Below are 17,435 nucleotides of genomic sequence, written 5' to 3'. Positions count from 1 at the left end.
GAGGCAGAAGGTGGCATCTGCTTAGAGTGGCAGGACAGAGGGATGCACGCTTCTCTGTATGACATGTTCTCTCACGTTCATGTATCAGAAGGCTTTTATTGATTTATATATATTTTTTAAACTTTTATTATTTTTCTAAGAGACAGAGTCTCATTCTGTGCGTAGCCCAGGCTGGACTGCAGGGCTCACTGTAGCCTCAAACTCCTGGGCTCGGCCGGGCGCAGTGGCTCACGCCTGTAATCCTAGCACTCTGGGAGGCCGAGGTGGGCGGATCGTTTGAGCTCAGGAGTTCGAGACCAGCCTGAGCAAGAGAGAGACCCCATCTCTACTAAAAATAGAAAGAAATTATCTGGCCAACTAAAATATATATAGAAAAAATTAGCTGGGCATGGTGGCGCATGCCTGTAGTCCCAGCTACCCAGGAGGCTGAGGCAGTAGGATCGCTTAAGCCCAGGAGTTTGAGGTTGCTGTGAGCTAGGCTGACGCCACGGCACTCACTCTAGCCCAGGCAACAGAGTGAGACTCTGTCTCAAAAAAAAAAAAAAAAAACTCCTGGGCTCAAAGGATCCTCCTGCCTCAGCTTCCTGAGTAGATAAGATTATAGGCATGTGCCATGCCTGGCTAATTTTTAAAAGAGTTTTTGTATGATGGGGTCTTGCTATGTCGCCCAAGGTGGTCTTGAACTCCTGGCCTTGGCCTCCCAAAGTGCTGGAATTATAGGTGTAAGCCACCACACCCAGCCCAGAAGGCATTTTATAATCAAGGTCATTTCTAGAACAGTCAGCGACTTTCTAGCGGAATTCTTAGAGACCTAAAAAGAATGGGCTGCAGGGTTCATCAAGACTTGCTGAGATAGTGGCTTTGTCTGTGAGAAGCAAGGGCCATCTTCCCCTCCCACGTTTCATCACCACATACTGTGGTAATGAAAATTGTTGGTGTGGTGGACGCTGTCGTGTGTGTAGACAGAGAAAAAGAGACATTACATAGAGTGGTCAGAAACAGAGATGAGAGAAACTGCAAGAGGTAAACAGAATCAGGTCACCACTTTTTTTTTTACCCCCCCCAAAGTAGAAAAGAGCTTAGCATCTGGACACAACAAAGAAGTGCTGGAAATTCAGTGGTCAAAGATGCTTCATTTAATGACTCTGATTTTTTTTTTTTTTAAGGCAAGAATCTGGTAACATCATAATAATTAGCAGGGACAGGCTTGAAAGAAGCGCATGAACAGAATATTATATCACTGGGCTTCTTTTAGTGGGTCAGGTTATGACCTCAAATGCTATGTAACTATTACTGATATGTAGAAATTTGACTTTTAAAAAGATGCTTGAGAGTAAAATCACTCCGGATACCTATAACATGTTAATGTCCACACCTTTTAGATCACCAGAAACAAAAAGGTAAAGATAAAACATTACCTGAATTTTACTATTTTTAGGATATACAAATCAAAACAGCATACAAGACAGTTCACACTTAAGTCAGCAAGTTTTTGGTCTGACTCCATGAATTTATGAGAGGATGAGCTGTGAAAGGCAAAAAGAGGCATCTTAAAAATGTGAAAGAATTGCATAAGTGAATACCTGGGAAATGCCTTGGAGTATTGTGGAGTATATGTAGAAAGGTATCTTAAATATTCACAAAGCTTGAGAGGTCAATAAAAACAGCAGTTATAGTTTATGGAAGATTGGTAATTTTTATTCACCCAAATAGTGTATAATCATAGATTAAAATATCAGCATGTATAGAAGTAGCATTATAGGCTGGGCATAGTGGCTCCCACCTGTAATCCTAGGACTTTTGGAGGCCAAGGTGGGAGGACTGCTTGAGTTCCAGACCAGCCTGGGCAACATAGTGAGACCCTGTCTCTACAAAATAGTAATAATAAAAAGAATTAGCCGGGAATAGTGGTGTGTGCCTATAGTCCCAGCTTTTTGCTATTTGGGAGGCTGAAGTGGGAGGATCGCTTGAACCAGAGAGTTTGATGTTACATTGAGCTATGACACCATTGTACTCTATCCTGGGAGATAGAGCGAGACCCACCCTGTCTCAAACAACAACAAAAATAGTGTTACAACTGGTAATCCTTTTTTTTTTTTTATGATTCTAGAAAGTTAATACACATGTTTTTAAGGGCAAGATGTATGGTGGACATTTGCCACTATTTTGGCCACTCAGCATCTGAAACCCCTTCTATGTCAGGAGAATTCCCTGTATTTACATCTTGGTGATAAAGGCTGAACAATCCCAGATGTTTGCTTTCCTGTGCTTTGTGGTTAGTACGCAGGCATGTGACCGAGGTTTCACCATTCAGACACACCTATACTAGATTTTTGACTTAGGAGCTAGTAATGAAAAGCAAAACAACAGAAGCCCCAAGCAAAAATGGTGACAACTAAACCTAGAATGATGGAGCTTTTCTGCACTTTGGGTGAGTCAACTGTAGTGGTTGTTGGAAAGTAAATTTCTAGGTGCAGAACTAGCAGCCATGCTGTTGGGTGGAAGCTGTGACATCTAATTCCCTGAGAGCCACCCCATCTTTTAAATTAACTTATCTGATTAAAAAAAGGTAATGACTAGTCATTATTTAAAAAATCTGTAGAATACACAAAAGGTCACTGTGTTTGTGCTTCTGTGTGTATGTAAGTGTGTATATGTATAAATACACATACGTAGGATTTTCTTAAAATTGGGATCATACCATATAGTTTTCTGCCTGCCTTTTTAGTAAGATTTTGATTATATTTTCTATGCCTCTTGTTGACAATACAATTCTAAATAACTACATTATTTAACTGTTCTGCTATTGAATATTTAGACTCTAATATTTTGCTGATAGAGGCTTCAAAGAATATTCTTGTATATGAAACTTTATCTCCAATTATTGCTTTAGGATAAATTCCTAGATGGCAAATTACTTAAATTTTAACTTTTTTAAAGCTCTTCATACACTTGTAAAATTGTTCTCCAGAGGTGGCTGACCCATTGTGGAATCTCTAATGGATTTTGAATATAAAGCATTGACATTGAATTTTTATAAAACAGGAATGACATAAAATTATTTTTAAAAATAATGAATATAGTACCCATTATGAGAATATACTACTTGTCTGACGAGGCTATATGCTTTAGAGATATCATCACATTTGATCCTCATAAAGATACTTTCAGCCGCTTCAAAAAAAATGGGCGGAAATGGCCAAATGTCTTGCTGAAGGTCATACAACTCATAGAATGTGGACCCAGGAATCGGGCATTGGTTTTCTGATTTCAAAGTTCATTGTCTTTTCCCTATACCACTGTTACCCAAGAACTTAAACCATTTTTGAGTTTTGAAATGAATACTTGGGAAGAAAGAAGTAGGAAGTGAGTGATAGTAGTAGAGAAGAGGTGTAGAAAGAGTTAAAAAGCATAGTAAGTCTTAGTTAAAAGAATTTACAAACTGGCAAGACACAATGTTAGCAGGGCATTTTAACCAATGAGTATTTATTAAAAGCCAGCGGTGCGCCAGGCACAGTTGTTGTCCAGTAGGCTAACAAATACAAATGCTATAACCAATTCACTTATTAGCTTATCTGATTAACCAAAATACATTTCATAGAAATGATTATAAAATACACTGCAGATAGGTACAGAATCTTGTATGCTTACAGATCTAATGGTACCCTAAATAATTATTAATAAAAACCAGCCAATCCATATGGTAAATAAAGTTAGCAAACCACAAGCTCTTTATTTTAGTTAGCAAAGGAGGAAAACATACCATTGTCATGCTGAAATGGGTTTCAGCGTTGAATGCTGAATACAGACATCCTGTTTCAAAACTGCTAACACAATCCACCTACAATCTTAAAAATTCAGTGTTTTTCATCCTGTATTAAATAACTATTACAACTTTTGGCTTAAAGGTTAGTTTTGGTTTAAAAGTAAGTTTAATTTAGTACTTCAGTCTCATGCCTCACAGATTCCTGTCCCGGGCTGGGTGAAAATCACTCCAATTAACTACCAGTTACCGCAACAAAACGTAAACGGGATAGTTCCATCCACTTTGCCTGATATTCCTGCCAAAACGGAATTGAGAAATTAAGATACACAGGCAATTTAAACGAGAACACAACAGCAGAAGGAAAAAAAAAAAAAAGACAAAACAAAATGTAGGCGTTATTAGTTTGAAGCAAGCCTGTTCATTTAGAGCCATTTATTTATTGCCTTTTGATACTCACGGCTAATTCTTCAAAGGACCACACTGAATTCGCTGGTACAGAACTGACATGTCCCGTAGTTGGAGGCCGGCTAGGGGCTGCAGGGGAGCCGCGAGGCGGCAGGGACCAGACAGGCGAGGAGCGCTGCTGACGCCGTCGCGCTAACGGCTGAGCCTCAGTCATCCAAGAGGGGTCTACCGGGCTCTTCCCGAGACCTCCAGAGATGGGCCTGTTTTCTTCAGGCAGCAGCAGCAAAAACTTCCTCAGAGAGTCAAGGTCAACTTTTATTGCACAAGAACCAAATTGGTCCCCCTTCCCCCCCTTCCTGAGCCGGAGCCCTCCAGGTGCCAACTCGTCGGGTTGCGCCGCCGGCCGGCAGGGGGCGCTCTGCGGAGCGCCCGGGAGCCCCTCCCTGGGGACGTGAGGTACTCGGTCGCCGCGGGCTGCTCAGTCCCCGGTCTCAAGCAGCTTTTGTAAGTTACTTTGTATCTTGAAAACATAAAAGAGAAGTTCCTGTTATTAAATACAATGGAGTATGTTAAGGACATATTTGCTATGGCTTATGTAATGCTCGAGATTATTCTACCTTGAATAAAAAACACCTGCGTTAAATTTAGATGAGGCAAACAAACGCTTTTTCATGGACTACAATTCTGTTTGTCAATCCCCTTTAAAATGAAATAGAGACCGAAAGAAGATGGAAAAACAAGAACTAGCAACACCATGTGTGAACGAAATGCATTCCCGGACAATGGGAAACTGGTCCTTATAGAACCCATTTAATGGTTTTAATAAGACAAATGCCATGTAATAATGTTTAACGCTCCTGTAGACATTATGCAGAATTTCCAAGAAGACTGTAGATTTCACAGGAACAGGGACCAGCCGTGTCATGTCAGATGTTTAAGACAACAGTCCAATGTTGGGCATTAAAAATGTTCTCAGTAAATGTCTGTTGAGTAAATGAACTTTAAAGAATCCAGAGCAAGAAATTCTAAATAACCAATACTATGGTGGGAGGAGGAACCCCTCGAATCAAGAGAATATATTCTTCTTTTGGAGGAACGGTGTGTGATGTCCCGTGGGCGAGCTCAGGGTAAGTGAAGCGGGCAGGGCTGTGACACGCACGTGCTGGAGACTGCTCGCACGCCCCCCTGAGCCACTCCGCGCCGCACGGAGGCCGGCTGTGCACACGCAACCCGGGGCCAGAGGCTAAGTGACAGGACCGGTCACGTCGGTAGTGAGTGAGTGCAGAGTACGGATGAGCACAAAGATCTGACTCCAAAGTTTATGTTCTTTCTACTATCCTGCTCCACCATTAATGCCGCTTCCAGTGCTAAGAAAGTCATTGTTTATTTACAGTCCTGCATCCTGTCTTCCCACCTATCCCTCAGGACCAAGGATAAATGGAAAAACAGGAATGGGGTGGTAGAAAAAGGAATGAAACCAAGGACTAACATCTAAAATCAATAAAACACACCTACAAGGACAAAAAACCCAGAAGTAAAACAAAGGAGGTAAATAGGCGATTTACAGAAGAAAACCCAAACCCCAAAAGGCCAATAAACACAAGAGACTCAACCTCAGAGGTGATCAGGAAAATACAAATAAAACCCATGAGACCCAGTGTCGCACCCTCCCACTTGACGTGGGCGGCCTGGCTGCACTAGGATGGCGCCAGGAGACCGTGGGAGACAGTTCACGGGACTTGCCGACTAATTAGTCAATCAGTGGCAAGTGAAAAGACGAAGGAGTTAGAAGTTATTCTTAGATTTCAAACAAGGGTGACTGAAAGGGCAGGGACGCCATGAGCAGAAACAGGGAAACTGTAAGCAAAGGTCATGGGGCGTGGCCATGCGCGGACTGGCTGGTGTGGAGGGAAAGGGGCGGAGCCAGGTCTCCGACCTCCACGGCCGGTGGCTGCTCCTGCCGCAGCGCGGGGTGCTGGCGGTGCTCCACCGCCTCTGCGGGGGGGACGGGAACCCATCAAAAAGAACATGGGCGTGGCCTGGTACTTTTTATTTTTCTTTCTCTATTGCCCAGGCTGGCGTGCAGTGGCAGCTCGCTGTAACCTCCAGCAATCTTCCTGCCTCAGTCTCCCCAGTAGATGGGACTACAGGTGCAACCACCGTGCCTGGCTAATTCCCCCCTTCCCCGCCCGCCCTGTTTTCTTATCTTTTAGAGATGGGTTCTCACTCTGTCGCCTAGGCTGGAGTTCAGTGTTGTGATCATAGCTCACTGCAGCCTTGAACTCCTGTGTTCAAGGGAACCCTCCACCTCAGCCTCCTGAGTTAGAGTGATTAGAGGCGTGAGCCACTGCACCCGGCTGGTACCTCTTTTTGTAATACGCTCCTTTGAACGTGTGCAACTTATAACTTTTTAGAATGTCAACATGTACATTTTGACCCCATGTCCACTTCTTACTGATTCTGTTCTGGGACAAAGGTGGTCTCCACTGGTACCCCCCGTAGGCCTCTCTTCACCTCCCAGCTGGGCTCTGAAGCCCTGCATGAGACCTGGCCAGCTGTTGGCCTGCTGTGACCAAGCCCTTCCATAATATTTTCTGTTCCCTGATTATGGAATGTGGTGTGGCAGGCAAGTGGGAAGAAATGAAAAAGAAGGCAGCAGGATTCCCTGTGTTTCTGATCCAAAGAATATCATTTGTGTGTCAGAGTGAACAAAACTGAAAATTAATACCACCCCATTTTCTAGGTCAGCATGAAAGCCAAACATTTGTTTTTTTTGTTTTTTTTTGTTTTTTTGGTTTTTGAGACAGAGTCTTGCTCTGTTGCCTGGGCTAGAGTGCTGTGGCATCAAGCTCACAGCAACCTCAAACTCCTGGGCTTAAGCAATCCTCCTGTGCCCGGCTAATTTTTTTCTATATATATAATTTTAGCTGTCCAGATCATTTCTTTCTATTTTTAGTAGAGACGGAGGTCTCACTCTTGCTCAGGCTGGTCTTGAACTCCTGACCTCGAGCAATCCTCCCGCCTTGGCCTCCCAGAGTGCTAGGATTACAGGCGTGAGCCACCGTGCCAGCCGAAAGCCAAACATTTGTAAGCATTTTGTTAAAACAAAAACAAACAAACAAAAAACATCATTTATCTTCAATTCTCAGAACATAATGTCTTAGAAAGAAAAAAAATTTGGTAGCTAACCCATCCATACCTTCTCTAGGCTGATTTTGGATGTAAAAGAGAAACCGTTTCCAAGTTTCCCATAGATACAATGATTCCATATGAATTATCTGTCCTGACTTAGTTTAGAAGTTCGGAAACTCCTTTGCTCTCAATGTTTTTGTTGTTAAATGCTAGATAACTAGTGTAGGCAAACAAAGAAAATTTTACTCGTTTGTATTTCATATTTCTTCCCAAGTAAGCGTAACTGCACTATCATGTAAAGCCACCAAACGCTGGGCATTTGTGACAGCCATTCTAACTAAACGCTTGATTCTTCATGCTAAACCTTTCCTTTAGGGTAAAAAAGTAGTTATCAAATGAGAAGGGAGAGAAATGTTGAAAGGAGAAGAAAAGAAGACATGTTAATCCAGTTTAACTTCTGGGAAATTTCTGGTGTGCCTTTCTTCTCGTTCACCCTCCTTCTGAGTTCTAAGAATGCCACAAGCTAAGGACAGATTTGCCCTAGACTTGCCCCGTGGGAAGATACTTTTAGAGGTGAAGGTCCATCAGTGGCCTTGTCAACAAGGCCTAGAGCTGCATTCTGAGAAGTGTCAAGCAGAGGCTGCTAAGCACGACTTTGCAGTCAGGCAGACCTGGTTCAGACGCCAGGGCTGTTGACTTTCTAGGCGTGTCATCTTGAGCAAGCTAACTCAAAACTTTGATTCTTCCCCTGTCAGACGGGAACAATGACACCTGTCATCCATGGCTCTAAGGGATTGAATGCAATATTTTATGTATGGCAACAAGCAGTCCGGGTGAAGCTGGGGCTGCGATCTTTGGTTGGGCCACTGGTCTCCAGTTCACTCCATACTGTGTCCCTTCATTGAGCCTTTGTACCATTGGGCCCTATGGTACAAAGAAATACTATGTCTAATCCAGGAGGAACAACAAAAAACAGACCAACAAGACCATGTATTCCAAGGAAAATGAGATTAAAACCTGTTTCTTTGTGGAAATAAAAAATATTCTTCCACATTGACTATGCAACACCCGCCCCCAGCCAGGTTTGGTCATTTAGGTGGTTTGGTACAACACTAAAGGTGTCTGAGTGTGTAAACCTTGACCTGACCTATGGCAATCCACAGGCACTACTGTTTTTGCCCCCATACATAGGAAAGAAATAGATCACCTTTTCTAATTTCACTATGTTAGCTGTAAGCTCTTGGCAGAGGACCTCCACATTTAATTGTACTTGTGACCCCAGGCCAGATGGTGCTGTCTGTCTGTAAGAACAAAGAGAAACATTATTATGCGTAGGCATGGCAAAGAAAGAAGTAGAAAGAACATATTTTAAATTTATTTGAATGGAAAACTAGTTTATAATAAAAGAGTGAGCATTTTACTTGCTAACATCAGAAAGGCCCTGCAGTAAGCCACAACTCCAGAGTAGATGTTTAGGGAACTAATTCTTAAAAGCTCTGCTGAAATCTCTTAAGCTATTTTTGTTTAAGTGGATGTGGTATGCTTCGGCTTCCAAGCAAAAATCAGAGAATTATTCTCAAGTACTTGGGTTTTCTAACCCTTTTATTAACCCCTAAGAGCCTCACTATCCCCACACAGCATACACTTGTAAGAATGATTGCTCTTTCAGTCATATGTGTTATTTTTTAATGGGAGAAGGAGCCATTTATATTAGAAGTTGCAAAAAGTTTAGGAATATCTTTATCTAGTTAATAAAATTTCCATTGAAATGTGAGATTTTTGCAGTTCCTTCTGTGAGACTTGCTATATAAACATAATTGCCCTTACAGTCTAACAGATATGTTCACTATTCACCATTTGACTATTTATGGCATGAGGTCTTACTCGGGGTCCCCTGGAGTCCTGCACCAGCTAACACTGTAGAAAATTTGGAGATGTACGTACGTTTTCCTGGAGAGATGATGTAAAGCTATTTATCAGATTTTCATATTAAGATTAAGAACCATGGTCTGTCTCATCTCCGTATTTCTTGGTTGTGATTTAATTTTAGCTATTAAGTTTTTGAATGGCAATAACTGCTCCAACTTATTTTATATAGGGTCCATTTTTGAGATATAGGTACTTGGTAAATTACTGATGATTATCTAGATTTTAAGAAAGCAATCAGACATCTTTCTGTTTTCTAATACTGAAACAAATAGTGCATTCTTTATCCTTAGCTCACAGAAACAGAATCTAAATCCTTGATTTTCTAGATCAGTGACCTGAGGCCTGGAGAACTGACTCATCCACATGAGATTCTGAGCCACAGCTGTGCCCTCACCCCTGGGCTAGGAATCTGGATCTGCTTTAGTCCCATTGAGGAGTCCACGATCTACAGGCTATTCATGTGTTAGCAGAGCTGATAATATGTACAGATTCAAAAGCATGGCTCGTTAGCAACTGAAGAATCAGATTACATGTGTGGATTCGGCCACCTGGGTGGCACAGACGGATTACTCTGCGTGAATGAAGTAAGGTACTGAGGGAGCTCAGGTCCTGGAACGGTGTTTGTTAACAGATCTTCCTGTTATCGGTGTTCCCGAGCTCATGTCAAATGTGATCTTTGCGGTTTTTCCTTTAAATGGTTATTTTTCAGATCGTACTTCTTCCTGGGTTGACTGTTTTAGTAACAGAATGAATATTCCAATTGTGTTCTGTTAGTGGAATTTCCCCCTCATTATCACCATGGTAAGTAAAAGATGGGAGAGAGTAAAGGCAAGGTATGACTCTATTCCAAACTGTTTATTAGGCTTCTGTATATTACTGGTTCAGATGTATACTTATGGGTCAAAAATAACCTGTACACCAGCACGCATATAAGCCAAAGAACAAGGATTTAGCTGATTCTTAGTAAAGAAAGGTCCCAGAACGGTATAGCACAGTAGTTCTCAGAGTATAGAACCCAGGCCAGCACTGTCAGCATCACCTGGGAACTTGCTAGAAATTGCAAATTCTCGGTCCCATCCCATACCTACTACATCAGAAGAAACTCTGGGGATGGGCCCTGAAATCTGTTTTAACCAGCCCTCTAGATGATTCTGACGTCCACTAAAGTTTGAGAGTCACTGCCAGACTGGGAAGCCCGAGTGCTTTGTGGTTATATAGACCTGCATCTGAATACGGATTCTATTACAAACTGTAGGACCTTAAGCTAATTGTTTCTCTGATCCTCCATTTTCTCATCTGTAAACCAAGAACAACAACAGCTCTCTTACAAGGTTATGGTGAAAATTGTTTGTATTTGTATATGTATATATCCATTCTAATAGAGTCTGGAGCACGTGGTAGATAGATACTCTGTAAGGGGATATCTCCACTTTTAAAACTTGAACTAAACATACACTTTCTAACATGGAATAATTTATTTCACTTTTGAGGCAATGTGTCAAAATCTTCATGTAAATGAGTTTAAAGAAAAGAACTCTATGTCTGAAAAGATTTAATTAGGTTGAGCATGTTAAAAATGACCCCTGAAAAAATCTTCACAGATACATTCAACTAATTACTACTCACATGGATCTGTATAGTGTCGTGAGTTACATATAAAGAGTTATACATGAGAAAGGTGCTGAGTTACTTGAGTTTCTTCTTTTGTATGAGTGTCTTGACTCCCTGCCATTTAACTAAGATAAATTTGCATAGTTTAATAAATGGGGCAAAGTTGCAACCACATCTTAGAATAACACAGCAAGATAATGTAAAATTAGTCTTGTTTCTTGCTGTTTACTAGGAATACTATAGCAACTCAAATAGTGCAGAGTTAGGTCATTCATTTCTAGGACCATCTTCTTTCCACATACATACTTAACAAAATGTCTCATACACAATGTATGTCCAATTAATGTTTGCTAAGAAGCATGTTAAGCTCAGGTCAATTATTATACTAATCTGAATAGCAAGCCGGTGACAGCACTGAAGGGAACTGTCTTACTCAGTATTATGGGTGTCCACGATGGAGGTTAGTGACCCCAGCCGCTCCTCCAGAGTATTGATTCTATATCTCATGTAGAAGGTCGAAATGATTAGTGCACAGACACTGGAAAGAGATAAAAGAGCATTTTCAATAGGATAATGGTCAGGACCTGATGTTCATAAAACAATGAAATGTTTATAAAACAAAATCTTCTACCCCAAGTCCCTCAGTTTGCAAATAATGGTCATTCTAATAGGACCGGTCAAGGCCAGACCCAAGTTGGAGTGCTAGGCCAGAGCTGCTCCTCCCTCGAGGTCCTGTCACCCTCTGCTAGCAGAGCCTGGGCAGAGAGTGCCCAACCTCCTCCTCTAGTGACCCTCAAATTCCCTGGAGTGTCTGGAAACCAGACAGGGCATATCCTCCTTGGTTGTGAGGAACAGCCTAGAACTGGGTCAGGCTGTTTTCAGAAGACCAACTGGTTCCAGACTAGAAGAAGGTGGGGAAACTAAAAAAGTCAATGCCTATGTTTTCAGTAAAGGGGATGAAGATGACATTTGAAAGTTGTTTTGGCCTCTGTCCAGAGGACATGGGCTAGATGGAAAAACATTACAGCTAGATAGGTGAAATAAGTTCTGGAGTTCTCTACCACTGTATAATGACTATAGTTAACAGAGAAATGATAAAGGTGATGGATATGCTAATTACCCTGAGCTGATCACTATACATTATATGTATCGAAACATCACTATGTACTTCATAAATATGTCTAGTACAATTATATATCAATTAAAAAAATAAAAAGGCAAATAAATAACAAGGATAATGATGCTTCATAATTCACAGAACAATTTCCCAATAGTATCCACTCAGAACTTAGGCCTCTGCTGGATTTGGTACAATTATTATGAAAATATGACCTAAGCCTAAGAAAAAAAGTGTTGAAATAGGAGACAGAAATTGTCAAAGAAAAGATTTGGGTCACATTACAGAAAAGTGAGATTTACAATGGCACCTGGCAATGTGAAGTGATGATTCCTTTAGAAAACTGAATCATTTTCTGAAGTCACTCATAATAAATTCATTTACTTACACAACTGCATAGAATATAAGAATATGGTGGAGAGTTGGACATTTCTGAGGCCTGACTTTATGTAAGAGTCCAGTGGTTTCTGATGGCCCTGTTGGGTGGGAAACAAAACGCAGCTGTTTAAAACCATAACACACTTCCTTCACCCGGCAGCAACCTTATAAGGGAAGAGGTACTGGAGAGAGGTAACTATTCCCAGGTAAAAGAAATCAGAGAAAATATTAACTGAAGCCTTCCGGTTGTCATTTTAACCAATAGTTACAATTCCTTCCGATACGTTTCATTTAACACATATTTATTGAGAGCCTTCCTGGTGTTAAGGACTGTGTTGGGGCTGACGGTGAACAAGATAACACTATCCTTGCTCTCTTATCAGTATAACCGGTAAGTAGTTATTAGAATAACTAATAAATAAGAAATCAAGAATTTAAGTTTTACTAGCAATTTTTGAAACATAATCCCATGTATTCAGAATAACGAAGTGGCCTGCATGAAGGCTCTTCACCTTGTTATCCCCCACAGCAAAGCACAGAACTGGGCACTGTTTGTTGAGTGAATAAGTGAAGTAACATGCAAAGGCCTATAACAGGAAGGGAGGAGGGACTATGCAAGGCAGTTATAAAGTGAAACATGGGGACCCTTTAAAAGTTACAAACAGAAATCTCTAACACCCCCCTCAGAAAACCCCTTCCTTACCATGTACAGAGAGACTCTTGGCTTTTCCTTCAGGCGCTCTGTTCACATGGCCGTCTGCCCGAGTTGGTTTTGCTTCTCCCTTGGGGACATTCAGAACTGTCTGGGATTCTGTCACATGGAAATCTACCAAGCCAAAACGGAGCTGGGTAAGTTTTCTCTCCAATGTATTTAAAAGCACAGGACCAACCGCAAAGCAAATCAGTGTGTTAATATGCACAACGGGCAAGAGTATACACGGGCCTCCTGCAAGCCGGTTGTGGTGGCTGGGGACTGCAACTGAACGCTTCAGTAAATAAGCAGTAACATGGTGCAGGGGGACAGTCTTTACTCTCCTAACCAACTCACAAGGACCATTTGGCTACAACAGCTCATAACATTCCTGAAATAAGAGGCAGGAAAATACTGGATGTTTCTCTCTCTCAGCCACCCCAACAGCATGTCTACTTAAGAGACTCTGATAGCTGTGTACAAAGGGACGTGAATTTTTACCACACAGGCAATTCCTTGCCCTGCAACTTCCAAGGCAGCCTGTCTCCAGACTCCCTTCCCAGCTACCAACTAGGGAGACCAGACCTGAGGTTTGTTTGTTTGTTTTTGTTTTTAAGGAAATAAGGTGAGGATGTTTTGTGGGGAATTAAATTTTATTCAAAATACAACAATTCCCATATTGTCTATCAGTGAGAAACAAATAACAAATAAAAGTTTAATAATTAAAACAACCCCCCGCCAAAACCCCAAAATACAACAATTTCCCAGACCTCGAGAGTTCTCGGATTCGGGGGTTTGCGAACCAGAACTGCTGTACCCCTCCATGTCTCGCCTCCCTTGCTGAACCACGCCGTCCAGATCTGAGAATTCATCATTGAAATCCTGAAGGGAAACAATGAAATCAGGAGAGGCCGATTTTCCCTTATCAAACAGGCAGGACTCTGCTCCTCCCTGCCCTGAGACCTGGGCCTGGCCTATGACACACGGAGGAGAAGGGATTTGCCCAGCAGACCACCGGCTGTCTGGGTACTGCAACTGAGATTTTTCTAGGTAGTTAGAATTCTGTCAACAAACAGTGGCCAACTTGGTTGACACTTGGATTTCTAGAGAAAACCCCAGAATGCTGATGATTGACAAACTTCCAGTGGGAAGCTGCCGTGGCCTCATTAGCACCCTGTAGTGAGGAAAACTGCTTAGAGATACACGCAGGAGAAAAAGGCGGGTAGAACGCTCCAAATCGAATTTAAATATGTATACAGAGACATAGATATTATTAAATTATAGTTTTGTTTTTAAAATATTGGAAACAGAAAAGAGAAAATGGCTTTAGCAAATTTGACCGTGGAAAGAATGTTTGCTTTTCTTCTTCTCCCTCAACTAAATCAGAACAGGGTCAGGGATATTACATTTAGAAGGGAAAATGCAGATATGTTTTACTTTGTATTCCATTGGTTCCCCCAAAGTGCTTAAGAACTGAAGGGACAGGTGCTGTCATTAAAATGTCCTGGTAAAGGTACAGTTGGCCTGAGCTTTTAATAATTTTGTTAGCTTCCAAATGAAGAAGAGACTCATCTTGTAAGCAACTTACCAACCTTTCACCTTGAACTAGCTGTCTTTTGTTCATCTCAACACTCATTTTGATTTCATGCAAGAATTTATAGGGAAAGGAAAATTGAAAAACTTAAATCTCTCAATTTAATACTTTATTGAATGCCTATCATGTATCAGGCAGTAGGCAAAGCTCCTTATATATATGATTGCATTTAATCTTCATAGCCTCATCGTGAGGTTGGCATATTAATGGACGAAGAAACTGAGTCAGGGCAGGTAGAGAGCTTGCCTGGTGACATACAGCTGGGTGGAGCCCTGATTTGAAACCAGGTTTGTTGGATTCCAAATTGTACATGTTTAATTGTATTTTGTACTGCTTCCCACTCTTTTTTTTAAGGTAGATTTTTTTTTTAAAAAAATTGAGATAAAATTCATATAACATAAAATTTACCATTTTAAAGTGTATAATTCAGTGGTTTTTAGAATAGTCACATGTGTAACCACCAGTATCTCATGGCTGAGCATTTCAAAAAGAAACCCTGTGCCCATCAGCAGTTGCTCCCAATTTCTCCCACAGCCCACTCCCTGGCAATCGCTGATTTACCTTCTGTCCCTATAGCTTTGCCTCTTCAGGACATTTCAAATAAAGGGCATCATACAATAGGTGGCCTTGTGATGGTGGCTTCTTTTCCTTAGCATATGTTTTCAAGGTCCATCGACGTTGTAGCGTTTTTCACTACTTCATTTTCTTTTTATGGCCAAATATTTTATTATGTGGATATACCACATTTTAAAATCCATTTATGAGTGAGTTGATGGACATGGGGTTTTTCCCACTTTTTGGCTATTGTGAGTAATGCTGCTACGAACATTCTCGTACAAAAGTGTTTGTGCACATGTTTTAAATCCCACTACATTTTAGTAGCTTAAAGATTTGTACATGTTGAAAGGATGGGCTCGCACTGCTGCACTACAGGTGAGTATTTAACGGTAACCAGTTTGGGAACAATCATTTGAATGGTATGATCAGAACTTTTTGGAAAACATTATACCATTACCATTGCACATTTTGTACAAACAGATTTACCGCTTCCCACTGGAGATTTACTTTATAGTCAACAAAAGTCTAAGGGAATCAAACAACCTCTACCTGTCACTTGGGTGTTATACGATAGCTTTTTTTTTTTACAGTTATTTCTGAGTATGCCTCATCTTCTGTTCTCAGTTGTAACATCTCTGAAGGTAAGAATTAGTTTTGTTTTTCCTGGTATACTACAGTATACACTAGCATGCTGTCTTGAACATAAAAGACATTTGTCAATTTGTAGGATTACTCAACCCTACCTCAAATAGATTTGTGAATCCCTCTAAAACAATATTGACCATCCAACACAGCAAGACTTCATAAATGTCTTCAGTGACCGGTAACTCACCAAAACAGCCCAGTATTATGCTGCTTTTCTTTTGCAGGACAACTCTTCGATTATTTGACAAAAGTTTATGGCCTCCTACAGTTCCCTCTTCTTCAGGACAGATACGCCCCGCCCTGTTTCTTCAACTGTGCCTCAAACATCCTGGTCCTAAGTTCTTCCCACACCCCGGTCATGGTATAAGCACAGGTGTAATGGTGGGACTTACTCCCTTTCTTTTGCGTTTAGATAGTTATGTAGGCAACTTACCAGAGGCAAAGATGAAGGGCGATCTGCCCGGAAACTATTTTCAGCCGAAGATGGATTGGGGCTGTTACCAACACTTGTGCTCTGAAATTATTGGAATGAAATGAAAAACCAGATCAACTAAGAAAACATAAGAAATATAGGAGAGAGACAGTAACCGAGGCTCAGGGATGTCATACTCACTTCTAAGTGTCCACATACAGATTTGAGTAGTTTGTAAGTTGAATCTCTGGAGAGCAAGGAGACAAATATGTACTGAAAAACAAAACACAATAATTATTAACAGATACTGCCATGACGACAATCAAGAGTTCAGAGTTCAAAAAGGTGTCTGTATATAGTTTTTTCATTTCCAAACGATGTAGACCATTTCCTGGCCTATGTTCTCATTCCTCTCAGCCAAACATTCAATTTCTTTTCTTTCTTTCTTTTTTTTTTTTGAGACAGGGCCTTGTTCTTTTGCTGGGGGCTAGAGTGAAGTGGCATCATCATAGTTCATTGCAACCTCCTGGCCTCAAGTGATCCTCCTGTCTCAGCCTCCTGCATAGCTAGGACTACAGGTACACCAACACATCCTACTAATTTTTATTTTTTTATTTTTTGTAGACATAGGGTCTCACCCAGGCTGGTCTTGAACTCTCTTGGCCTCCAGTGACCCTCCCACCTCGGCCTCCCAAAGTGCTAGGATTATAGGCATGAGCCACCTCGCCTGGCCTAAACATTCAATTTCTATTCCATTTTTGGAATAAAGCAAATATATTCCCCCAAAATAGCAACAAAATCCCCATACCCAATTTCAGAGTAATAAAGAAATGAAAGGCAAAAACGAAGCCTCCAAAACCCCGACACTGGTGCTCTAAGCACAGAGAGGAAAAGGCCTGGACTTTAAGGCTAGTGATGTTTGCTAGATCCTCCTTACAGTCTCTTCCCCTCTGTTTTTGTTTTTAAAGGTATTTAACAATTCCCAAGGGTCTGCTTTCTCTGCTCTGACCTAGATTTCCACTGAAAGCTTCCCAGCAGCTCTAATAGGCTAGTTCTTTTTCATGCCATTTCCAGTTTCTTCCTGGTCCAAATATGGAGATTTTCTAGTGCATGCATGTACGTGAGCTGTGGGAAAGGAGTAAAATCAGACCTAGACAAATAATTTGGAGACAAAAAGACATAAGGAAAAACCTACTC

At 41.2% G+C, this 17,435-nt stretch overlaps 1 protein-coding gene across 2 annotated transcripts in view; it reads right to left on the bottom strand.

Annotated features, from left to right (window-relative positions):
* Positions 1-3,458: 3,458 nt before the first annotated feature.
* Positions 3,459-17,435, bottom strand: part of GRAMD2B (GRAM domain containing 2B) — a 102,467-nt gene continuing 88,490 nt past the window's right edge. For both annotated transcript variants that reach the window (XM_045565757.1, XM_045565758.1), the window contains exons 7-14: positions 16,440-16,511; positions 16,260-16,340; positions 13,800-13,911; positions 13,042-13,164; positions 12,349-12,436; positions 11,277-11,381; positions 8,511-8,604; positions 3,459-4,691 (exon numbers count right to left, since the gene is read on the bottom strand). In XM_045565757.1, the coding sequence (XP_045421713.1) occupies positions 4,650-4,691; positions 8,511-8,604; positions 11,277-11,381; positions 12,349-12,436; positions 13,042-13,164; positions 13,800-13,911; positions 16,260-16,340; positions 16,440-16,511 (717 nt within the window). In that variant the 3' untranslated portion in view covers positions 3,459-4,649. The remainder of the gene's footprint in view (positions 4,692-8,510; positions 8,605-11,276; positions 11,382-12,348; positions 12,437-13,041; positions 13,165-13,799; positions 13,912-16,259; positions 16,341-16,439; positions 16,512-17,435) is intronic.

The sequence above is a fragment of the Lemur catta genome, chromosome 12, assembly GCF_020740605.2.
Source record: "Lemur catta isolate mLemCat1 chromosome 12, mLemCat1.pri, whole genome shotgun sequence".
NCBI lineage: Eukaryota > Metazoa > Chordata > Mammalia > Primates > Lemuridae > Lemur > Lemur catta.
The sequence above is the reverse complement of the archived record's forward strand: the minus strand, read 5'-3'. Positions and strand labels throughout refer to the sequence as shown.